This window comes from Chlamydotis macqueenii, chromosome 1 (assembly GCF_036417535.1).
Source record: "Chlamydotis macqueenii isolate bChlMac1 chromosome 1, bChlMac1.mat, whole genome shotgun sequence".
Lineage (NCBI taxonomy): Eukaryota > Metazoa > Chordata > Aves > Otidiformes > Otididae > Chlamydotis > Chlamydotis macqueenii.
The window spans coordinates 93968529-93994616 of record NC_141556.1 but is presented as its reverse complement, the minus strand read 5'-3'; the positions used below and the strand labels follow the sequence as shown (position 1 = coordinate 93994616).

General features: G+C 39.6%; 2 protein-coding genes across 5 annotated transcripts in view; one reads left to right on the top strand and one right to left on the bottom strand.

The window, feature by feature from the left end:
* The window catches only part of CMSS1 (cms1 ribosomal small subunit homolog), a 250671-nt gene that overhangs the window by 59086 nt on the left and 165497 nt on the right, over positions 1-26088 (top strand). The window lies entirely within an intron of this gene.
* FILIP1L (filamin A interacting protein 1 like) overlaps positions 1-26088 on the bottom strand; it is a 220060-nt gene that overhangs the window by 56983 nt on the left and 136989 nt on the right. For all 3 annotated transcript variants that reach the window (XM_086761817.1, XM_086761799.1, XM_086761808.1), the window contains exon 5: positions 21045-21223. In XM_086761817.1, the coding sequence (XP_086617943.1) occupies positions 21045-21223 (179 nt within the window). The remainder of the gene's footprint in view (positions 1-21044; positions 21224-26088) is intronic.

Here is a 26088-nt window from a genome sequence, read left to right as displayed (position 1 = left end):
TTGGGTTCAGTACTCTTCACAGTTTGCTGATATGATGCTATCAGTAACACATAAGCTGGCCACATGAAAGTGTATGTGTGTGAGTACGTGTATATATACACATACAGTCTCCCTTTAGTCCTGATGCAGACTTCTAGCTAAGATCCTAACTTTGGTAAGGCACGAAGTAAAACTCTCCTTTGCAAGAGACAGAGGATACTGAGAATGTCTGTGAAAAGGCTGGCTAGAGGCTACAGGGTAGCTTTGATGGCTCAGACTCGTATTCCAGACCATCAACAGAAGTTGTAGGTGGAGGCCATGAGGCCTGTCATGGGCTCTGTTGAGCTGGCAGTGGAGATATGGGTAGAGCTGCAGCTGAGCAGATGCTGTTTCAAAGAATTGGATGTTCTGTGTGTGACACATGTGCATACACCTTTAGAGTGGGACAAGCATGAATGGCATGTCTTAAAGGATGAGGACAGCTGTTGAGTAAGAAAGCATGCCTTCTGGCGAACGCTCCAGCTTCTGCACCTTTCCTCTGCACAACTGATGAAATGCTGTATTTTGAGGAGCATCAGTATTGTCTGCTGCTTAGAGCATGTGTGGTGCCTTGAATTTCTTCAGGTGCACAATTAAAGAAACAATATTCAGTGAACAGCCACAGTATATTTTGAAAGGCATTTATATGAAATGATGCAACCTCCCTTTTTGTCCTAAATACAATTTAAAACTAATGATATGTGTTGAAATCAGAGCCTACATACTGCTATGTTAGGACACTTATTCTAGCATATCGGGACTCTTGACCATGACTGACACGGGATGCCTAACAAAAGGGTAGCAGCCAAATTATATGGCAGGCAGGGCCAGAATAATTTGCTCTATCATAATGTCTCATTTTGTTTTCTAAGAAGAGATACATTTAATCACAAAATAATATTTTTCCCTTCTTTTTCATGCTTTCTGCTGAATCCTCTGAAACAAATGTTAACAATTTCAATGTCTTTGTTTTGCATCTAAGGGTCAGCAGAATTTCCTGAATTCTTGGGCTCAGAAATTTCTAGTAAAAGTGAGTGTCATAACCTGATTATCAATGAAAGAAACACAAACTTTTAAAATATAGTTTTAGTTTTGGACTTACCATATTTTTATGTTAATAGAGGCTCTCTTTCTCTATAATGTGAGATAAACTAAAGAACAGGTCCCTTCCAACACTAATCATTCTATGATTCTAACAGTTCCTGAACAGCCTTCACTCACCATTCCTGATGCATTGTGTATGATGCGTTTGATTGTCTCTTAATATATAAAACAAGAAATCATGCAGAGAAAGTAGATGAAAGAGTGAATGTATAAATGTGCATAGAAAATGTACAGACTATGAATACTTCATTTCAAAGATGGAATGCAATAAAGAACATCAAATGTGCAAAAGTGTGTAATAAAAGGTATCTCAATATACATAGGTGCAAAAATATGAGCATGATTATATGCATATGTATGTATATATATGGACCTATGTTCATCTAATGCATTAAATGTCAGATTCCCAAAAATGTGGTGATAAGAGAGGACCATGTCAGCTCATGTCAAGGCAATGTGCTTTAGTAATTTCTCCATCTTTGGAGAGCTTATTAAACACTAAACAAAATGTCTCGGAATGTAACTGAGTGTTTTATATTATTCACTTTTGTTTGGCTCTCAACCAGCTTCTCACTGCAGAGGGCTATGGCAAACAAAACCTGTAATTTACACTGACAATGAGAATACACAGTTTATTCTGCTAGCTTCTCAACTCAGAGTTTTTATAAAGTAAACATTCAAACAAAGCTCAAGTTCTTAATATAAACACGTTTTGTAACCCTAAACTTGGCCAAACAGTTAGAAATCAAAGAGCAATTGTGTTTTTTTCCCATTCCTATGAAAAGGTCATTCTACATTTTTCCTTTGCTGATAAATAAGGATATCCCAACTTGAATAATGAGAATACAGCAGTAATCTAACAACTTTTCTTTTTCTTTCTCACATTTCTTTCTTTTTTTTTTTTTTTTAACCATGTGGGCTTAGCACCAATTTCCTAACCGTTTTATCTTTGATTGCTAAGTGTATCCGTCTGAGAATTGACACAACTTCCATCATATGTTGCGTATCTACTCATCATGTTCCACTTGCTCCAAACTCAGAGTGCAGAATGGAAGTTAGTGGGCTTCTATAAAATCTGTAATTTCCAGATATTTCTGGGATTTTGCTGTTTGGGTGGTTTTGGGGTGGTGTTTTGGTTTTTTTCCATTTGCTGCATTAATCTTCTTGCAAAAGGGTGTTTGGTCCTCCTTAAGAAGTGAAATATGAAGTCTGATTGTGTAAATGGAAGTAGAATGGTAAGAAATCTGAATGGGTGGATGCAGTAGTTGTGAAGTGGTTAAGCTGGGTCAGAGTCAGTGGTCAGTACCAGCACAAGAGGGAGAGGTACAAGAAACTGTGCTGCAAATGATTGTGTTATAAATGTAGTAAACAGCCCAGTAAAGATTTGTCTTTCAAATTGCCTATTTGAAGAGAGATTACAGAAGGGAGTAGTGACTCTAGCTGAATTATCTACAAGTTACCACTTTTGGAGTGGCATTTTAGTTCATGTGAAGGCACCTAAATTCAGTCAGTTGAGGGGTTGAGTGTACATGTCATGAGTACATTTCTGTGGACGGTGTTGGGAGCTTAAGTGGCTGCCTCACCACAGAGGCATCTGAACAAAGTCACTTACTTTAGATGCCTTCATCTCTAAGTTGAGTCATGCCTTTGGTGTCAAACATGGAACAAAGTTTACATTTTGTTTCTGAACATACTTCACAACTACAGTCAAAAGCAGAGGGGGAAAAATGAGCACTAGGGCGGCAAAATTTGCTCCATGTTAAGTAAGCTTACTAACAGGTGAGGTAATAGACCTACTGTAAGATAGTCTGGATACCTTGTATAAGAAAGGAGAAGCAGAAACGTTATCTGAAGAGGAAGTGAAGGTTACGATTCTTTTGGGGCTACAACCAAAAGTAAGTGTTTTTGCCATAATGACTGCAAAAATAAGTACCCTTTGTAAACCTGATGGCAAGAAACAAAAAGGAAAAGAAATTGAATTATTTTAATACTAACGACTAAAGTACCGAAGGACAGATGGATCAAACAGAATAAACTTATTTAAAAAAAAAACAAAAAACAAACAAAACCAATGCACAGTGCTTTCATAGGAATCTGGTTAGTGTATACTTCATGAATTGTGGTACATAGTTACATACTCTTTACGTTATGTACTTGTCCTGAATGCAATGACAGTGAGTAAGACCAGTATTGGTTTACGCTGTTCTGTCATCGTTCCATTTTATGCTTGAGGAAAGTGAGGTGTTAGTGTTAAATAAGGAAGTATAATGACTTCTTCAGTGTTATACTGCAAATCATCAGCTTTTCCCTTTTCTGCTGAAATTATAACAGCTGAACAAACACGATAACATGAGAAGAAGTTTCTTAAAGAATTAAGGTAGAGGTCTGGATGCTGTGAGAAAGTGAAAGGGTGTTCAAGTGGTTCAGGATGCTTTTTTTTTCTGCATTCATAATCTCAGTGTCGTCTTGTATTGGAATCCAAGTACTCCTGTGTCCTATTTCTTGAAGATATTTCAGTGTCTTAAACATTCATCATATACATTTTACCTTATCGTATTTTTTGTGTGTGTGTATGTGGATTCAACTGAAGAGGACTTATGATATGTTCTCTTCATCTTTTTTTGAGATAAATGTGGTTGAAGATATCTTTAGTATTTTTCTTTTAGAAAGAAACAGCCTCTCCCACCCTTCTTGGAGGCAGGAGAGCTCTGCTTTATTTGGAGTAATTTTTAAAAGCCTAACTGTTCCAGTGAGCTCAGCATTTTCATTCTGCTACCTGTTACTCTTATGAACTGCTCCATGCCTGAAAGCATTGCAAAGTCTGGCTGCAGTTCTCTAAAAGGGTGAAGGCTGCATGCCTAGGCTCTTTTGAAACTATGACCCCACATGCTAGTACTTATTTATTGAAAATTTGACTGAATATTTCATTATAGGTATTTTCAGGAGACTTATGCAGGATTCCTATAATCTCATTCTTTGATTTTCAGAAAGAAAAGAAGGAAAGAGTGAAGGTTGTGATGTTCTACAGCTATGTGGAATATTCAGCTTTTGCAATAGCAAATCAAGATTCTGATTTTACTTCTTAATTTGAGTGCAGTAAGGATAGGCAGCTGTTTGCATAAGGTTTGTAAAACCAGCATTACTTGCTTTGGAAAAAAAAAAAGCTGTTTGTATAGTGAAACAAAAAGAATTATGGAAGTTTGTTTTATGGCTGGATTTTTTTAGTGTCAAATAATGTGCAAGCTCCTAGGCTTTCTCCCCTGTTAGGATGAACACAAAGTTTTTCTGCAATGTACTTTTACTGGGGTCAAACTGTACTCTTGCTTAATATCCTGGAGAGCAAAAGATATCCATTTTCAAGAACCCTGTAGGCATTTCATAATTTAGAGGTCTTCACTTCTTTCTTGTGTTTCATTTGAAATTAGCTGAGGGATGAGAAAATGGGATGATGATGGATAGGCACACAGCCATAAGAAACTAAATTAAAAATTGGCCTTTGCAAGCATCTGTTTCAAACAATTGTAAGTAACTAGTCAGACCCTTGACTTTTGTTTTATGCACGTCAAAGTGCATGAAAAACATACTTCTGTTGGGAAAGGGGTAAATGAACTGCTGTGAGCTCAGTTAGTCTTGCTTCTTTACAGATACCAGGATTAACAGGAGGATAGAAGGGCAAAGCATTACTCAGTTTAAGGACAGATGGGGAAGGAGAACGGACTTGGCACGATTCTGCTTTCCTCTCAGCTAGCTAGAGTATTTTGTGTTTGCCTGGTATTTATCAGTTCTCTTCCCTTTACTATAGTGTCATCTTCTTAGTTGGTGAATCAGACAAATTGGTCTTGAGTTCTGCTTGAGTTATTCCTAGAACCTCTTGCTAAAAACTAGTGCTGCCTCCCATTTCTCTGTTTTTTTGTTTTTTTTTTAAGGGAGGAATTACCCATCAGCTACCAGTTCATCAGTTTCTCATGCAAGTTCTTGTAGAACACTTCAGTACCATTTAGTCCTGTTAAGGTGCTAGTAAGCTTGTTGCTTTGTGTTGTACAAATTTGATCTAAAGCTTTTTTCTATTATCAGTTTAACTTCAGGTGGCTTCACAGACTTTATCCATCAGGAGAGTCTAATGTGAAAACCTCCTTGACTTCCCACCCACTGGAATACAGTGCTGTCATTTAGGGAAAGATACAAATTAAAAAGAATTAAGGTTGTGTCAAATGAACTAAATTCATTTTATGCCTCTGTTCAAGGGAATAGCATGTCCAGAGCAATTCCATGTTCTCCACTTGGAGCAGGATGCAGACATCCCACTTTCGATGGATGGATTTTAAGATAGCAGTATTTCTATTTCTTGTATGTTATCTTTATTTGCACATATTTTTCTCTTTTAAGATGTCTTTATATTTAATTTATTTTAATCTGTTGTTGAACTGCTTAGTTGGCTTTGGGGAGAGTATATTAGTTACTTTTGATTTGCTGATATGCATTTACACAGAATCTGCTTTCTCAGTATTGTTAAATTGTTTCTGTTGTGCCTTCAAAGGATTTACTCTTTTAGATGTTCTGCTTAATTAGTTTCCATTGGTGTTATGTGTTTATCTCACTTAAAGGTAGATAAGATAGTTGGGTTTTGTTTTCTTCTCTCTTACCTCAAAGAGGTTGAATTTGAGAAGTTATTCATCTCTGGACAGAAAAAAATAACATGGCCCTACTATAGAAATTTATTATTAGATGCTTTACAAAAAGTTTGAGTATTGAAATAGCTATTTTATATTCTATATTGTTGTACTCAAGTGTGGCATTTATCCAGCATGCAAAAATAACTGCAGATTTCCCCTTATTTCTGCTTTTTCTACCTCTCATCACTGTGTGGTGTACGTGTCATTATTTTGGATTGATGATCAGTAGTCTAGCATTTGTATCATTCTCTCTTTATATATGAGCTTAAACTCATAGAAAGTGTGAATATGCTTTTACAGAGTTAAATACATTTCTCTTATTTCACTCTGTCCATTTTTCTGCTTTCCCTTTTTTGTTACAGCTGTACCGTTCCTACATCAGCATAACTAGTTCTCTCATTCTGATTTAAGTACTTTATCAATATTATAATCATATTCCTCTGAATGTTTTCTTCTCACACACTTTAAGAAGCACATTCTATCCATGTCCACATTTAACATTACACAGTCTAGTTTTTATTTTGGATTCTTGGACTTGCATTTGTGTAGGAGCCCTTGCACCCTTGTTCTTTGTCTGTCTGTTTTTTGGTGGTTTTTTTTTTGTTTTTTTTTGTTTTTGTTTTTTTTTTTAAAAAGAACAACAAAACAACAAACTTCTTGGTTGAAATGCTATTTGGTTAGACAGAGCTTTGCTATTTCCTGTCAACTTCATAAACTACTTTAATACTTTATTTCCAAGAATACAGGGTTTTAATGATTGCATCCCTAATTGATGTGTCATCCTGAACTGTGCATGCCTTTGCACCTGCCAACTTTCTGCTCTTCATCTTCAGTCTTCATCTCCATTTTAAACTTAAATGCCAGCAGCCTATTTTTTTTTTTTTTATTTTAGGTAGAGTTTGTGCATACTATTCAAAAAAATCCTTATACTGTCAAATAAACTGAATTCTTTCTTCCTGCATCATTTTCTCAGCTACTTACAGAACTGCTACTTTATCACCCAAATTTGTGCTTTGGTGTTAGGACCATTTCAAAGATGTAGCCGTGGAGACAGTCTTGTAGTCAGGTGGCTAAAAAGCTTATTTTATCTTCAAGCACTTTACAAATTCATTTATATGTTGTTATTTTTATCATAAAAGGCTCCTTCTCAATTTTCTCCAAGAAATGCTCTGGATGCCTCCTGGGTATCATAAAACCAACTATCATTGCATTTAGTAATCACAATAGAATCATAGAATCATAGAATGGTTAGGGTTGGAAGGGACCTTCAAAGGTCATCTAGTCCAACCCCCCTGCAAGGAGCAGGGACATCCCTGACTAGGTCAGGTTGCTCAGAGCCTCATCCAGCCTGGCCTTGAACGCTTCCAGAGATGGGGCCTCCACCACCTTTCTGGGCAACCTGTTCCAGTGTTCTGTAACCAGCATCGTAAAAAATTTTTCCTAATTTCTAATCTAAATCTACCCCCCTCTATTTTAAAACCATTACCTCGCGTCCTATCGCAACAGGCCGTACTAACAGCCTATCCCCATCTTTCTTGTAGGCCCCCTTAAGGTACTGGAAGACTGCTGTCAGGTCTCCCCGGAGCCTCCTCTTCTGCAGGCTGAACAGCCCCAACTCTCTCAGCCTGTCCTCATAAGAGAGGTGCTCCAGCCCTTTTATCATCTTTGTAGCCCTCCTCTGGACCTTCTCCAACTGGTCCATGTCCTTCTTGTGTTGGGGGCTCCAGAACTGGACACAGTACTCCAGGTGGGGTCTCACCAGGGCAGAGTAGAGGGGGAGAATCACCTCCCTCCACCTGCTGGCCACGCTTCTTTTGATGCAGCCCAGGATGCGGTTGGCCTTCTGGGCCGCAAGGGCGCATTGCCTGCTCATGTTGAGCTTCTCATCCACCAGCACTCCCAAGTCCTTCTCCTCAGGGCTGCTCTCAATCCATTCCCCGCCCAGCCTGTATTTGTGCCTGGGATTGCCATGACCCATGTGCAGGACCTTGCACTTGGCCTGGTTGAACTTCATGAGGTTGGCACGGGCCCACCTCTCCAGCCTGTCAAGGTCCCTCTGGATGGCATCCCTCCCTTCCAGTGTGTCGACGGCACCACACAACTTGGTGTCGTCGGCAAACTTGCTGAGGGTGCACTCTATCCCACTGTCCATGTCGCCGACAAAGATGTTGAATAGGGCCGGGCCCAGCACAGACCCCTGAGGGACGCCACTCGTGACCGGTCTCCACCTGGTCATCGAGCCGTTGACCACCACTCTCTGAGTGCGGCCATCCAGCCAACTCCTTATCCACCGAGTAGTCCGTCCATCAAACCCATGTCTCTCTAGTTTAGAGAGAAGGATGTAATGCGGGACGGTGTCAAAAGCTTTGCACAAGTCCAGGTAGATGATGTCTGTTGCTCGTCCCTTGTCCACCGATGCCGTCACCCCGTCATAGAAGGCCACCAAATTGGTCAGGCACGATCTGCCCTTGGTGAAGCCATGTTGGCTGTCACCAACCACCTCCTTGCTCTCCATGTGCCTTAGCATGGTTTCCAGGAGAATCTGCTCCATGACCTTGCCAGGCACAGAGGTGAGGCTGACCGGCCTGTAGTTACCTGGGTCTTCCTTGTTCCCCTTTTTAAAAATTGGGGTTATGTTCCCTCTCTTCCAGTCATTGGGGACCTCACCAGACCGTCACGACTTCTCAAATATGATGGCCAGTGGCTTGGCAACTTCATCCGCCAGTTCCCTCAGGACCCGCGGATGGATCTCATCAGGACCCATGGACTTGTGCACCTTCAGGTTCCTCAGATGATCCCGAACCTGCTCTTCGAGTACAATGGGCAGTTCTTCACTCGCAGTCCCTGCTTGCACCTTCTACAGCTTGGGCGGTGGGACAGGAACTCTTGTCGGTGAAGACTGAGGCAAAAAAGTCATTGAGAACCTCAGCCTTCTCCATGTCCTGGGTAACCAGGACACCAGTTCCCTTCTGGAGGGGGCCTACATTTTCCCTGGACTTTCTTTTGTCCCCTACGTACCTATAAAAGCTCTTCCTGTTACATTTTATATCCCTGGCCAGATTCAGTTCTGCCAGGGCTTTGGCCTTCCTTACCTTATCCCTGGCCACTCGCGCAGCCTCTTTGTAGTCCTCCCAGGCTACCTGTCCCCACTTCCACCCTCTATAGGCTTCCTTTTTCACTTTCAGTTGGTCCAGGAGCTCCTCGCTCATCCACGCGGGCCTCCTGGCCTTTTTGCCCGACTTGTTTTTCATCGGGATGCACTTCTGCTGAGCTTGGAGGAGGTGCTCCTTGAATATGGACCAACTTTCCTGGGCCCCTCTTCCCTCCAGGGCTGCCTCCCACAGCACTTGGCCCATCAGGTCCCTGAAGAGGCCGAAGTCCGCCTTCTTGAAGTCTAGGGCAGAGAGCTTGCCATGTATTTTCCTTGCTGCCCCGTGGATCTTGAACTCCACCATGTCATGGTCGCTGCAGCCAAGGCTGTCCTTTAGTTTCACATCCCCGACCAGCCCCTCCCTGTTGGTGAGCACAAGGTCGAGCATGGCACCCCTCCTTGTCGACTCCTCTATCGCCTGCAGGAGGAAGTTGTCATCTACGCATTCCAGGAACCTCCTGGACTGCCTGTGCCCTGCCGTGTTGTCTCTCCAACAGATGTCAGGGTGGTTGAAGTCCCCCATGAGGACCAGGGCCTGTGACCGTGAGGCTGCTCCTATCTGCCTATAGAGCACTTCGTCCGCTTTATCCTCCTGGCCAGGCGGCCTGTAACAGACCCCCACCGTAATGTCCCCTGTCCGTCCCCGTCCTCTAATCTTGACCCATAAGCTCTCTGTCAGCTCCTCCTCCATTCCCAGGCGGAGCGCCACACACTCCAGCCGGTTGCTGATGTAGAGAGCGACACCCCCTCCTCGTCTCCCCTTCCTGTCCTTTCTAAAAAGCCTATACCCCTCCATGTTGACGCTCCAGTCGTATGTGTCATCCCACCACGTCTCCGTGATGCCAATGAGGTCATAGCCCTGCTCGTGTGCAAGCATCTCCAGCCCTTCCTGTTTATTCCCCATGCTGCGTGCATTGGTATAGAGACACTTCAGCTGGGCCCCCAACAAAGCTGACTTCCTGGCTGGAGCTACAGGGGTGCTATTGCACCGCAGTTTAGGTTTATTTGCACTTATCTGTGATCCCTCCTCAGCTTCTGGACCCTCGGTGCTGGCACTGGCGCCATGCTGACCGCAGTGGGCTGAACTGTGCTCCCCCTCCCCCAGCAACACTAGTTTAAAGCCCTCCGGACGAGCAAGATTGTGTATGCTATTTTGAGGCTCAGATCTTTGCATACGTAAGCATTAAACTACACAGTTTAGTGAAATGCTGACAGTGAAATCTGAAATTATATCAAATTAGCTTAATTTTAAGATTGATTACAGACAAGAAATTTAGACAAGACTAATCTTAAAATTTGATGTTTATAAGCTTGTATGGAAAACAGGCTGATATGTAATTCGTGTGAAATAAATGTTTTATTTTATGAAACTATTAAAAGCCCTGTCGTTTGGAATGCCTTCTTTTTTGTATGGGAATGCCTTCTTTTCTTTCTTTGCATCTGAAGTTAATACAGAGCTAAAGAAGATGGGAATTCATGGAGCTCAGAATCTTCAATCTATAAGGTACATTCCTTTAATAAAACTCTATTGAGTTACACACTGTGCTGTTGGATGCTCACTATTGCAAGAAATGATGCTTTCAAAAAATGGTATTTTAAATCTCCTTACCTTTGGTAAACTGGGGGCTTAGGAAGCTAAATCAGCTCAGTATTTGTGCCCTTCTGTAGGTTCAGTACTTTGTATTTCAACCATCATTTATTTCTAGGCCAAATACTACACTCAGGGAGACCCAAAATGCACACAGGTGATAACAGTAGTCTTCACTGTCTTCTCAGGAGAGTTGAACTGTATAAACTCGGGATTTATTTGTTACTCCTTCAGTCAGAGCTACAGTGTTGGCTGTTAAATTGTGTTCAGAGACCATGAGAATACTGAGTTCTGAACCAAAGATGACCTATAAAGGGCTGATATTTCAGTAGGAGTTGTGGATGACTAGCAATTAATAACATGGATTTACAGTTGTGGTGCTGTTTTATAATGATGAAGCTTTGATGAGCATGGTTACACGTCCTTTGAGTTGTACTATAGTGGTTTTCATTAAGTTCGTTTATAATCTATAGTTTTTATTAGCTATACTTAAATCTAGTCTGTAAGGATTTTGAAGGTTTATAGGAAAATCTAACAGATTTTAAAAGTTAAGTAACTTTATCCAGTGACTGTTTATCCAAATATGTCATCAAACTTCTCAATTTCCTTTTTAAAAGGCCAGTTAGGGACAGACTGACTCATTCTCCTGTCTGACAGAACACAAATACATCCAGAGTTTAGCTATAGAAAAAAGGGAGAATTTTAGGATTTCAGGGAGTATGTCTTGCTTCTCAGTTCCCCAGTTGGATGTAAGATAGAATTCTCAAATGAGAAACATGTGAAATCTTGTCTAAACATCTGAACATAAGGGTGTCCCAATTTTCTGGTGACTTCAATGCAAATTGTAGGATTTGAACATTCCTAAAAGTCATCTCGGTAGTCATAAATTTATACGCCAGAATAAGGTTTACAATGTTAAGAATTTTCTGATAACTCTAGGATTTTTAGCACACAAACTAAATTGAAGGGAGAGGAGAGTGCACAGCCTCCATTTCTGCTAGGTTTTGTTTCCTTTTCCACAAGATGGTCTGGTTTTGTGCAGGGTTTTTCCTAGGTTAGGAGGAGGAAGAAGGAGGCTAGTATAGCATGTAAGGAAGTGTAAGTGAGATGGTAATAATCATGATTGACTGAAATGGAAGGATAGTTCAAGAAAACCACTGTTTTGCCACCTAGACCCTGATGATGTCTGTGGGGCATGTGCCTTTCCCCAGTGAGTTGAAGATGCTGTGAGTCAAAGTGCTGTGGCTAAGGTATTTCCCAGTAGTGTGTAAGAGGCAAGACTCTGATTTTAAAAGTGAAGAGTTTTCTTCAAGTTGCAAGTGTTTAATCAGCTCTCATAATTCCAAGCAAAATGTGTAACTTGAAAGATATTTGCAAGGAAGTAAATAAGGCATTGTTCCAAAGAGCAGTTATAGTGATTTTCATTGCCATAACCTGGTCCTGTCTCGCTGAAGCTGCGAGGAGTATCTTGGGCAGAGGTGTAAGAAGACCTGTGCAAGGTATATCTTGTGAAGCTCATATAAACATTTGAAAACCATGTTTCTGGATTCAGTGAGTTTCCCATCTTCTCCAATGCTTGTGGCAAAGTAGTCTGGGAGAAGGTGACTGATGCTAGGCCAAATTTGGCAGACATAAACCAGTTAGCTAAGTATTTTCAGTGTGATTGTTCCTTAGGCGTTTTTGATTTCCTATTTTGGGGTGGAATAAAACTTTTCTATTGCAAAATACTTCCCCTCTCCCCTTTCAGTAGCCTGATCACAATGACCCCATCACAACTGGTGGTTTGGGGGTTTTTTCTGCTTGAAAATTAACGTTGGTGATGATCAAGTGATGGTTTTAGGGCCTTTAGTGCTGGAGCCTTCTGTTGTCAGTATGTCTGTACAAGCTCTAGCTTTTAAAGGTCATATTCTGCAGCACAAACTTTTCAGTAGGAGGGTGAAAGGGACCAGTGAAATCTCTCTGCCTGCTCAGTCTTTGGAGTTCCTTCAAATCATGCTTCACAGGGGTCGTTGTGTCATGTTTTTATCCCAAGGGGTGTGCAGTTGAGACCTACCACTAAAGGGGAGTTGACAGTTCTCCATTAAAAATCATCATTAAGCAACAGACCTTGTTGCAGCCTACTCAGGTAGTCATCTTGGGGTTTTATCTGCTACAGATCTCAGCTGGATTCCTGTCTGTGACCAAAATGGGTGCCTTGGAGCTTTTTTTTTTGTTTTTTTTTTTTTTTCCAGTCTTGGCCAAGTATCTTTCAGAAAAGTAACAATCCTATCAGGAAGGACTGTATTGAGTTGTTAAAGAGACTGAATTATTAAATTAATATAAAAGTATAATTTTATTTATGACAATGCAACTTTTATAGAACAGTTCTACAGAGATTGAGACCTTTCTGTATTTTGGACATTTGAAATAAGAAGCAAAATTGACAACAGTATGTTTGGAGAACAACCCTCTGTTGTGAGGGATGAGACTAGATGATCTAATGGTTTTTCTTGTATCTACTTCCTGTTACTCCCATTTTCTCCTCCGAGCCATCCACTCGTCCCATCCCTCCCCATATAGAAGTTGGAAACAGAAATTTTTGAAAATGAAAGTCCATGTGTCACTCCTGATCTTCTAGTTTATTTCTGAATTTATACATATCCTGTGGCTTTTTTCCAGTTCAAACTGAACCAGCAGAAAGGTTTAGATCTTGAACATCCTTTTTCAATATGTTCACACTTGTGCTCTTCAGAAGCTAAATAGGTTATGTGTTACCTTGTCGAAGTGTGAGTTGTCCCTGAAAGGTTATATAGTGTGCATTTCAGGCTCAAGAAACAAAAATAAAAAATACTTATATGAAAATAACAATTATTTTGGTGTTTCTTTTTAAAATGTGTTTCTAGTAATCTCTGTTCTCAACAAATTTAGTGCTACTGCTTTTCTTGTTTATTCTCTGTTTAAAATTACTGTCATAGCACAGCGACTGAGGCTGTGACACTTTTCTTAAATTGCTTCAGTCTCCCATGGGTGCTTCTTTCATATGTGTATATAATGCTCACAAATTTTGTAGCTGGGCATAAATGCATTGAAGCTGATAGTGTGCCATGGGAAACTTGGTTATGAGTTTAGGCTGCAGGTCTTGGTAAGTGATGTGTGACCTACATTCTCTGTTCTCATGACCATTTTTCTCTTGCCTGTTTTTAAGATATGAAACTAATTATAGCACATGTAAGTCGCTTACATTTTTCTGCCACGAGAAAGATCTTAACTTCATTGAGATTTCTCCTCCTCCACACTCAAACAGGAATATAACTTTTCCCATAGCAATGGTTTGTTCTGGAAAATTATGATAGTGTCAAACTTTCTATCTTAGAGAACAACTTAAAGATTTTTCTCTCTGTCTGATGTTGTGTGTTTTCTTTTCAAACTCCAGTTACAAAATCCTGAGCCAATTTCTCCTTCTCTTACAGCCCCACCCTGCAATGAATCAGAAGTGCACCGTGCCTTTTTTTGGTCACAGGTCTTGGTGTAGTCATCTGCTTCTATTGTTGCGTATGATTAGACTAGTTATGCTGTGCTGCACATGGAGTGGTGCACTCAGTCTTATTTGGAAATGTAAATTGGTGACTTAGAGTGAGTGCCCCATTACCGAGGGCAGCACCTCAACTGTGAGCATATTTGGCCAGTGCTTCATCTTCCGTGCTGGTCACTGGTTAGGTTGCAAACGGAGTATATGGAGTTGGTGTTGATTTACAAGAGCCATAAATATTCTGAGACTTGCCAGCTTAGAAAGATCATCTTTCCCTTTGAGCTCTGACACTACGATTAAAAGTGCTGACCAGAGCTACCATCAATGTGGTTTTCCATGATCATCCCTTTCAGGAGAATTTATGCCCTTTTGCAAGGAGGGCATATGGCAGTGACCATCACTTGCCCTACTTATGAGGGGAGAAAGGGTAGCATTGTAGGAGAACATCATTTGACTAAGGTTTTTCATTGTATCCTCCCCAGCTGTAAAGTACACAATGATAGTATCGGTCAGGGGTCATGACAGTGTGCCTGAAGTCGTGAACAGACATCTTATGTGCTCAGAATGTAGAGAAATTAAATATTCACTTCTCTCTGTCTTTGCACCAATGTCAGTGGAGTTGCATGAGAAATGGTGATCACCTAGATCTTGCATCTACTTGCTGATTACAGCAGGTGGAATAATTTAGAAGATCTAGAGAATTTCTCAGTTGTGTTCACACTGAGTTGAAAGCACTGTTTCTATTTGTATTTATTCTTAATCTTTGTTTGAATAAACATAATGTGACCTCATTTAACAGCTTTGGGTTTTTTAATCCCTTTGTTAACCTAGATTTTATTAATTTATTTGCTTTAAGATAAAGTATTTTAACTTCCATCATGCACAGAAATTATATTGTAGAAGTCTTTGAATCCTTGAATTTTGACAAGGGCTTGATTTCACAACATCTGTTGAAAGTTATGTAGTGCAATGGTACGTAGTTTTTCACGTATGAGCATGAGGTAATTAATCTGTGTATATCACTTCCTTGAGTCTGTCTTCGTGCCTTAGTAGTGTTATTAGTGGGACTGTCCCATTGGGCTGCAATGCAGAGTAAGAATGCTAATGTTTTGCTTCTGATGGGTCTCTCTTATTCACCTACACAACACTAGATACCCATGAAAAAGGTCAAATGTACAGAGATCTGGCATCCATTTCACAACTTGCAAGACATAGTCTCAGGCATATGTAATATATATAACCCATTGCCAGAAAGCTAAAAGGAAATGATTGCATTTGAGTACAATGCAATCTATGACAATAGTTCAGTGTGCATGAAATTAAAAACTGCTGGTAACACATGTAGAATAAATAAGTTGACAGTGTTTGTTTTTGCTGTATCTTTCTATAGAGAGATGGTCCTGCTTCTTATAATGTTTAATTGGCTTCATTAAGAAAACCAGCAAATAGTAATTATACCCACTGTGATAGAATATTGAGTTTTCCAGAGCTGGGCATGCAATGTATTGTTATTCCAATGTGTGAATCTGTCAGAATTCAAGTACAGCCATGTTAACGATGACAACAGACTAACACACTTCACCTGTTAGGTGAGATCATTTCTTCTCTCCTTGATACCCTATTCCAGTTTTCAAGCGTTGCTCACTTGACGTACTGTATGTAGCAATTAAGTTCATCTGACGCTTAAAAAAAACAACCAACTACTTAACCTAGAGTGCTCAGTTTTATCAAATCACATTTTTTACCTGCTGAATACCTGAGCAGTATTATAACATAATATGATTTAATTTCGGTATGTTTTTGGTGTGATATTCAGTCCATGTATTAATGTTGCATGAGAAGGTAGGAGTGTGCTATAAAGATACACAAGAAGAAATATATAGCCTTAACGCAGTAATTAGAGTGCATCCGGTGAAGAGACATAGAGAGGTGAAATAGCTAATGTGGAAATGATAAAAAAAAATATTTTTGAAGTGAGGGCTTGGAAAAGGAGTTAGTTTTTTGGATGGACAGAAAGATACGTTTGGCTTATTTGTGTGGGTTTGGTTTGGTTTTTAATTTTATTTCTTATGTTCTTGGAGTGGGTATGAAGAAGAATTAGTGAGACTTAAATGTAGAAAGGTTCAGGTAGAAAATGTGCCTAGGTATGATAGACTGAGTAACAAGCCGTATGACTTTGTGAGTCCAGTTTTAAGAACTGAGGTATTAGAGAATCTTAAGGATGAACCCGAGGGCAGGGGGAAAAAAGACAGAGCTCCATTCTGGTCTTATGGAGTTGGGGATGATGGCAGGTTGCTCACAAATGATGAAATTTGTTGCAGTGGTGGTGGTTGGAGTAGACTTGCGTCATCATTATAGAAATGATGGCTGGCTTTGAGTTTCTGTGAGAAACACAGAGAGTAAATGGATAAATAAACAACCTGAGCAACCTCATCTGACTGTGAAGTTAGTTCTGCACTCAGCAGGCTGTGGTGGAGACCTCCAGAGATCCCTTCCAACTTGGATCGCTCAACGGGTTGTCATATTGACTGACCTTGAGGGGGGCAGCAGCCAGAGCAAAAAGCACAGTGTTTGTTAAATGAGAGAGACTACAGTTGAGACTGTTGCAGGTAAGGTTCCATTTTTCTATGGTTGGTGAATGCTAACTCCTCAGATGAATGTAATAATAACTTTTATCTTAACAATGAAAATGCTCTTTACCTGATGTTTTAAGAAAAAAAATGGTACAGTGGAATAGAGTTTAATTGGCTGGCTTAAGTTTTTTTTTTCACTTGCTTAGAGCATAAGGAGTAAGTTTCCCTTTGGAAATGTTAGGATTATCTTATATGTAAACAATTGTGTTTTCTTCTTCTTTGGACTGGGTTCTCTATATGACCTTTGTGAGTGCAAATTCAGAGCTGTAACAAAAGCTTAGGATGGCTTTCCTCCCTATAGAAAAAAAACTTATCTTTCTTAGTAGGTGATCCTTAAAGTCTGATTAATTGCTGGTATGCCAACATGCAAAGTTTTGTGCTAATATTTGAATTCCTGTGAGCAACATTTATCAAAACTGCCTTTGAAAAATCTTATTTACATTGCTTATTAGGAAACTGCTATTTTTTCCTGTTCAGTTGAACAACATTAACTTCTTTAACCTTGTATGTCTGTAATAAAGCGTTACCCTTTGTATAGTTGAGAGTCCATATAGTATATAGAAATTTTGATTGAGACATACCTATACACTGGGCGATTTCTTCCTTTCTTCAAATGTAGCCCTTAGGTACCTGTGACTGGTTTCTTCCACTCATACTTTCATCTCCTTTCAGTATTCAGAAAATGCTTACATAATATTTAAAACTCCTTGAGATTTGCAGAGGAAAAGGGCTGTGTAAGTGCTAATTATCTTACTATTTTGCGCTTGTTTCTTTTTTTGTGTGTGTGGACTGGAGAGTAATATGTAAATACATGAATACTTGCGTGCATATGGCCTGTGTTTTCAAATTGTGAATATGCATATCTGGAAAACCCTCTAGCTTCATATTTTATCTTTGTAATATGTTTTCTAAAATAGCAGTTTTTATTATTTAATTGTACTGCAAAAATACAGAGTGTGGATAAATATATTTGAACAAGTTGGTACATCCTCAGGGAAGATACAGTGTGGAATCTGCATTTGAATCTAAAGTAAGTATTCTCCCTAGTCCTTGAACCTGCCCTCCATCTCCCAACCACATGAAATGCAGGAGCTTCTGAACAAGTTGAATGGCTTTTGTGCTGTGGTTCTTCAGGTGCACCTGGTAGTGTCTGTATCTAGCTTCTGGAGTTTTTTTTTTTTTTTTACATTCCTGTGAGTTTGGGTGCTGCTATTTCTATAGACTCCAGCAGTACAATAAAATTTTCCTTTCTAGACTCTTAGTCTGGTACACTGCCATGCACATGTACTTTGTCCTTGTGTTCCTGTCTGATCTACACACATAGGGAGTACAATTCCTGCATGACGTGCAGAAAAGACCTATCTGGTCATTGCCCATCAACGTCCTCCACAGCTGTTCTTTATCTGATAGGGGTTTGTCAGTGGCTCTGTCCTTCAAGATGAATAAATAGAATGATAGTAACGTGACTTTGTCATTCCTTTACTGGTAAATGCCTGTTGCTAAGTGTTGAGACTCTTTTCAGTTTGGAAGACCAATCTTTGCCGTTTAACTACAGGAAGACTATGGAGAATTAGTTTTTGCTGGCAACAAGAAAAACACGTAAAATACCTAAAGGGTTAACTTTAAATGCTAATCCAGTTTTCATATCTAGACGGTGGTCACTAGTTCTCTCATAAGTTTAAACTCCCAAATCTGACAACGTCCAGTTGCTGAGGCCAAACTTAGTCTAGTTGCCTTGCTATAAAGTCAAAGCATTCTCAAATGATTAAGGTGAAGAGTTTTTATTGAGTCAGTGAAGACTGAATATTTTGCATGATCCAAACATGTATTTTAATTCTTTAAATGAGAAATGTCATGTATGGAGGGAGTAAGGCAGCAGAAAGGCCCTAGAGATGGAGGCTTCCCTAGTTTTTGTAAAACATGATCATTTGATGGATTAGGTCATCACTGCAATTTTCATGTAAGAATTTTTCAGTTCTGTACTTCCTGAGTGCATATGTAAGGAAGAGGAAATGCTTTCCTTCCTTCTTATTTGAAAATATATTCAGAGTCATATGTAAGAGTTGGATCTGACTGATAATTTCTTTATTCTTGCTATCAAGAGTACTTTTCAGTGCTTCAGCATCACTGTCCCATAACATCTACGTTTTTTTTCATTTTCACGTATTAGTGATGTACCTTGTTTGGCTTGCATGCAGTCTATACTCTTCAAGGATATATTTAGCATATACTACAGCCTTGCTCTTTGATAAAAGCAAGACACTTTTTTGACTAATTGAATGAAAGTTTAGGATTTTGCTTTGAATCTGCATTACTGTTAGGAATGTTATATACCCTTCCACACTTAGAAGAGAATACTGCTTCTGGCTGAAAAAGGAATAAAGTTAATTGATTAATATTTAATACTTTTTTGAATAATTGGGGTTTTAAATGAAATTGAGGGAGGAAACAAAAATTCACTTGTCATTGCTTTATTTATGAAACTTTTTGTAGAGTTCCATTTGTTCTTCATCCAAATGCAAAGTTCACATCCTGAGAAGATTCAAGTTGGACTAAGGTTTTTGAAATGAAAGAAAAAGTCACTTTGCGTATGGGGTTGTGTTCTGAATGTCAAGTCAGGCAGGCTAATGTAGAAAGAGCTGTGCCTGAACTTGCTGAGTGTTTTTGTTGTTGTTGTTGTTGTGGAGTTTTTTGTTGAGGTGGTGGTTCTTTTTTTTTCTTTTTTTTTCTTTTTTTTTCTTTTTTTTTTTTAATGGCAGGCAATTGCAGGGAGATCTTGATGGCAACATTACTTGGCAAACATTTTGGAATCAGCTCAACATGTGACATCACACCCCCTTAAGGTTTTCCACATAAAATACGTCCTCCAAAGAAAATACAAAAATTGAGACTTAATCTGAAATCTATTATTACATCCTCTAAGGTCTCATTAGGCACCTCAGTATTCCCCCCACTCCCGCCTTTTCCGGGCAGATAGACTAAATGTTGCAGATACTAGTGGTAAATGGTTTACAGTCTTCTTGGGTGGAATATGGAAGAGGGGCTGGGAAGAGAGTTTTAACACCATGTCTACCCTGTTTTCAAAAGAAAAAAAACAAACAACCAACCAAACAAGGACTCTGATGCTTAGTCTTTCCTTGTGTGCAGAATTTGATGCTGTGTGAGCATGTGTCAGATTAACATTTGGCCACTGTTAGCAACTGTAATTGTTTAACTCTGTCTCGAAGAGATTTGTGTCTCACCTTTTGAGAAAAAGACAGGAGAGACGAAAACTTCCATTCATCTCAGGTTTTGGTTCCTAATATGGTGATGTTTCACAAAAGCATTTCTTAGAGAAAAATGTCAGTTCTGTGCCTTGTGGGGGGGGACTTTGTATGTGCTTTTTTGTGTGTGCCTGTGCTTGCCTGCATCTCTATACATTTTTCTGAGATGCAAAGGGGTTTTTCCCCCAGCCGCTTTAATTGCGATCCATAAATATGCTTGTGTACTTGGTGGGAAGCATATGTGCTGTCTTTGATAGACCTGCAAGAGAGAGGTGTAATGCAAAGGGTGAACACTGCCAAAATATGTGGAACATGACGTTACACAGGCGAAGCAGAGGAGGAATTATCTGTGCATAATGTGAGTTTAGAATAGGCTTGACATTCTCACACCCAAACATTTCCATCTGGAAACTGTTCCTAAGTGAAAGGAAACAGAGAGTAGCTATCAAGGGAATAGGAAGTGTTCTTCAATATTTTTTTTTCCTTAGGATGTGTTCGGTTTTACTGCAGATTTAGAGAAGCCTCAGTTTAAAGTGGCTTTTTTTGAAGACACTAAATGACATTAAATTCCTCTTAATCCTTCTTCTGAGAATTAGTATTGAAACCCTCATATAGTGCTTAAACAAGCTGTGGCGCTTTTAGATTACACTTAAAGTTGGATTTATGGTTTTTTTTATGCCAGTTCTTATATGATAACTTTATGGTGATCTTAGTTTCAAAGCTTTCTGTAAATTATCCTCTGCCTTTGCTTCCTCTCTCTGTATTTCTATGGTCCAAACACCTGCTTTTCCTCATGTCTTTTTCTTCTGCCATCAAAGGCTGCATGCGTGATTTCATATTCTGTTACTTACATACTATAGTGTACACTGAGCATCTTAAATATGCTGATTCACCAGCTTCATGTTGGTTGTAACTTTACACATTGCGCATCTCCCTGTGTTGTAGACACTACTGTTATTTAGTCATGTTTTCACAGCTGAACTCAAAATACAACTCTGCAAATATTTCCAGTTTTTAGTGGTTATAGAACAAGAAGGTGGACAGTTCCTTAGACATAATGTTAAATTATAGGTATTCCTTAGTACTATGGCAAGAGGTAACCTTACCTTTCACGTTCTTGTTCCAGTAAGTTTGTAAACTCATCGCTTTTTTCCATGTATTTGCTGTGCTTCCTCTTCTCTTCTTCTAGTTCATACAGTGTCTGTCTGTGTGATTTTTCTACCATTTGAAGTTGCTCCAGCATTCGTCTGTGAGTTTCTTTCTGTTTCTCTACAACTTTATCAAGCTACAAAAAAAAGCAAAAACTCCTGAAGTCTTTTGAAACTCTTACTAGCTCAGGCTTTCATTAATGAAATATTTCAGAAGAGGCTTAATAATATAAAATGCATTTAATAGCCTAATGCCCAGGTCCTTCGGTATCTGTTTGTAAAGAGTTATTTAGTTCTGTCAGTCTAATTCTGATAAATTTAAAAAATAAGTTAAGGTACTGTTTTGCAGGACCCTCAGTCACCTCCTGTTCTTCCCTCTGCCATGACTGATCCTCAACAGCTACTAATTAACAGTTACTGTTCCCAGGGCTGTGCTTTTCTCATTGATCATTGCGGTAGAGAAACAGATGTCTTGGCAGAAGCAGCCTTTGCTTCACACAGAAGTAGGCTGACCTGGTTGAAAAGAAATAGCTGCCTCGTTTGTAGATGCATAGGAAATGAGAGCATTGAATTGTCTTTGTAAGGTAGACGGGTAGATCAACGAGCAGTTTTCCTCTGATTCCGCAGTAAATGCATGATAGAACCAAGAGTGGAAAACAATCGCGTCTCCTGTGCTTACTCTGAGTGTGGCTCTGGGTTTCTGGAATGAGTAAGTGCTGAATTTTGAAATGGTTGGAAGTATTTTTATTTAACGGTGGCGTTTCCATTTTTGTTCCTCAAATTTCACATCGTAAAGGGAGTTCCTTGCAGATAGCACCTTTATAGCACAGTTTGAAAATCAAACTCCCTTCTCTTCCTCAAAGATTTCTACTGAGGTTTATATTGTTATATAGTGATATTTTAATTTAAATAATCAATTTTGGGTTTTAGTAATGATTTTTAGTTTTTCAAAACCACAGAGGTATTGGCATAACTGTTTTTTAGAGTTATGCTGTTAAACAAAATTATTTCCACAAACTGAGAGAAAATTATAATTCTGAGGATTCTCTTATAATTTTGAATTCAGTATGTGACTGGCTTACGCAACTATGTGTGCATGAAACCAGAAGGAGTTTTCCTCCTTAGGCCTAGCTGAAGTTTGAGGAGTGCTCACTGGAGTCCATCTAAAGACCTGCAAAGAGTCTGTATTGATGAGAATCTTTGTTCCCTGCTCATTCCCCTTCCCCTGCGGGAGACTGACTCCCTCGTCAGCTCAACATAGGAATCCTGCTATCCTTTTTGGAAATGACAAATTTTGAACTCAAAGACCAATGCCTCCTTTTAACCACAATCTATTCTAGTAGGTCAACTGCTTTGCAGTGCTTCGTTCTATTAATAGGAAAGAATTCATGACTGGGCAGTGTGGGAAGCAAGGCTGGTTCTGGTTCTCCAACAAGGAATTCCGTGCGCCACAAGAAACACTGGGGCTTCAGATTCTTAGGGCACTGCTTGTTTTGGACAGTTTAATTCCAAGAAGTATGATTAATTATCTTTTTCATCATGTTTATTCACAGTTTGGCCAGTAGAAGTGATGACAGAAAGAGCTGGAATGCCTAAACATGAGTTTCTTGAATGAATGAGAACATCCTCAACTTCTACATGGACTTCAGAGTTCTCCCCCGTTTACTTCAGCTTCTTTTTAAGCTTTATGTAGTCTCTTATGTTTCTGCTAAATTGTTAACTTTTTTGATTACACTGCTATGAATAAGGAAAAAGGAACTATTAACAAAACTTTGAGGGTGGTTTGAGTCCAAAATATTCCAACAGAAATGTGGACCATTTTGAATATTGCCTGTTCTTTCTGCTTATGGCATTAGAGAGTGTCTTTTCTGTTGCAACATAGCTGAGCTCATTTCATGCATGATCAAAAATGTAAAGAAACGTATGACTGGCCTTTTTGGCTGTTTTGTGGTGCTCTTACAGCAGGTTGTTAAGGCTTTTTTCATCTTGTTCACTCATAATTTGCACACTAGCAAGATCAGTGCTTTCTGGAATCACGATCCTGAAGTAGGTCCTCTCCAGAGAAAGCATTTCTTACCTAAACTGTTGTGTATGCAAGCTTTCTCAGTAAGTAAGTGCTGCCTTAAACAGTAATCTCTTGACTGTGTTTTTTTGTCTTTTACAGAGGCTGAAAAATGAAGTGCCTTAAAAGGTCAGATTGAAGAGAACTGGCCATTTTTAATTTCTCCACACTCTCCTTTCTTCCCCCGGAAACGGAAATTTCAAAACTTAAAATCTTTTGTTCAGCTGCTAGCTTGCCAGAATGAGAGAATTTTCAGTGTGTTTTATCAACCTTCCTCCCCCTCCAAGGTTTCGGAGGATTTTTTGGAACAGCTATTGCACAGATGTATGAAGCAGCATCGCCTGAGTTTCTGATCCTCTCCTTTTTAAAGGTTGTGCTGTTTTCAGAAAGCAACCTGCCTCCTGTTTTTTGATAAAGTTCTGATGCAGTGCTGTTCGTGGCTATGGCCCTGTCTTACTGAAATTGATATGAACTGGGCATCAGCCTTGCATGGTAGTGCTTGCTGGTCTCAGCCCTCAGTCTGAGGTCAGGTAGGGAGGAAGGCAAAGGAAACTTCTGATTTCTTTTGGCAGACAGTCTGCATTGGTGAGGTTAAGAAAGTAGAGTGATGCATTTGTGTGGATTGGACCACCACTTCAAAAATACATGTAAGGGGATGTGTAAATTGCTGTCATAAGAAAACACTGACATTTCTGGCTGCAAGCTGATCATAAATCAAATGACTCCTGTTTCCGAGCATGTAAATGCCTGATGGAGATGAGGTTTAGTCATCAACACAAACAACATGAACCAAATAGAAAATATCCCTGCTTCTGCACTGTTGGGTGTGAAGGATGTGGGACCTGCCAGCAGTGTTTATGGGTTCAGTATATTTTGTTTGCTCTGGAGTATTTGTTGAATGGTTACAAGAGGTTGATTCAAACACTAATCCAAGCAGCAAGTATGCAAGAAGAAAGGTAGTAACTCCAGACTTTTGTTTTGCAGTTCTCAATGAGCAATGCCAGTGCCTTTCACTTCACAATTCTGCTTTTGTCATTGTTGAGATTAGCAGTTTAGATTATAAACTGGTATTTGGGATGGGTGAGGGCTGTGTTCAAGGCAGGGAGGTGGAACGAGGAATTTGAAAGTGGGTAAAAGAACAGTAGTGTCCTGGGGAGAGCTGCTTAGAGAAGCAAGTAAATAAGCTGCTGCATCAAAGCTGGTTTTGTGTTGCAGTTTTCTCCTCTCATTGAGATTAGAAGATGCATTTAGGTTTCCTTTTCAAGAATGCTGTCAAAAGAGTTCTGCAATGAGCAGCAGTTGCAGCTGGCATGTGGGTGTTGTGGTTGGGGACAAGGTGGAGAGCGAGAGCTTGGAATTCCACTTGGGAGAGAAAGGATGAGGCACTGAGCCCGTCTCCTGGTACAGGGGGTTGATACAAAAGAGAACTGGAGAATGCAGGTCCTACATTGCGATTAATGTGGACACTTGAGATCTGCATGTAAGCTGCATAATGTGTGTGAGCATTCAGCCTGGTGACACTTGTGGGTGTTATTGTCCAATATGCCTCTCTCTCCCTGTGGGACCAAGCAGAGCAGAGTCTGGAACTGGGTTGCTGCACTTCTGTGTAGTTTGTTTGGAAGCTCTGTTGTGTCCCTCTGTGAGATAAGGGCACTTCCTTGGGGACCAAATGTGACTCTTGCATTTTCCCTGTGAGATCTTGTGGCTGACTCCCACATATCCAGCAGAGAGAAGAGACAAGTCGTGTGAACCCCTCCTAGTGTGAGATCCTCTCACAGGAGAGAGGTCTCCAGCAGCCCCTGGTTCCTCAAATTACTCTGTCCAAATGCTAAATCTGCACATGCAGAAATATCCATTTTTACATACGCACACACATTTACTCAGCACGTATAGTTCTTGGCTAAAAACCACAGAGGACAAATAAGCAGCAGTATAAATGTCTTCTGTTGAAAATTAAAGTGATAAAATCTTAATTAGTGATTTGATGTTTTGTTCTTGCTAACCATGTGGGCTTTTTGCTAGAATTAATACTTGAACATACTGTACAATACAATGGAAAAAAATAAAAGGCATGGTCTTAACTAACTGAATAGTTCAGCAAGCTAAAAATTTAGTCATTTAAAAACATTTTGCCACCAACTTCATGTCTGAAGTCAAAACAGGATGGTGTGTCTCATCTCCGTTACATTGCAACTGAATTTTGTGTCTTTCTCTCTTTAGACTGTTTTGTGTTTGGTGCTGTGCCAGAATAAAATCCAAGTTAGCTATATTTCTTTATCCAAAGTTTGGTGAAATATTATTCCTTTTAACAATATTCTCATGGTCATGAGTTATCCTCATCATACATATAAATGTATAATCTTGAGTTTAGGATTATTGGAGGTTATGGGAGCAGTTCCTCCCTTGTCTTTTTCAACACTAGCTGAGCCAAACTTCCATGCAGATAAGTTGGCCTGCTTTTCCTGAATGCTGCGTTGTCGATGTTATTGTTTCAGTCTCTTCCTGTGACTATAACTTGTTGGTGCCCTACAGCTGTCACTGTGGGAAGATTGTGACCAACACATGTAAGACATTGTGAGGATGCAATCAGATATACCTTGTTAAAAGGCTGATGAGGATGCCTCTTTCCTCGAGTTGATTGATGCTGGGATTTTAAAAATAGATTCAATTTTGAATTATCCTTGATGGATGGGGAATAGAGGCTTCCCTCCTACTTGTGCTGCTTTTAGAAGAGTTCTCGAAGTGGTAGGAGATATTGTTTATCACATTTCAAACAGTGAGGCACAAGAGTTTTTTAAATCTTTGACCGTGTTATTGGAAGCTGGGGAGAGTTAGAAACCAGAATTAGCTTTCTAATTCAGTGAAGATTTGAATCATGAGGAAAAGATGTGAAGAATAAGTAAGCTTATCTAACATTTGTTAGGCTGCAGAAAGAAATAG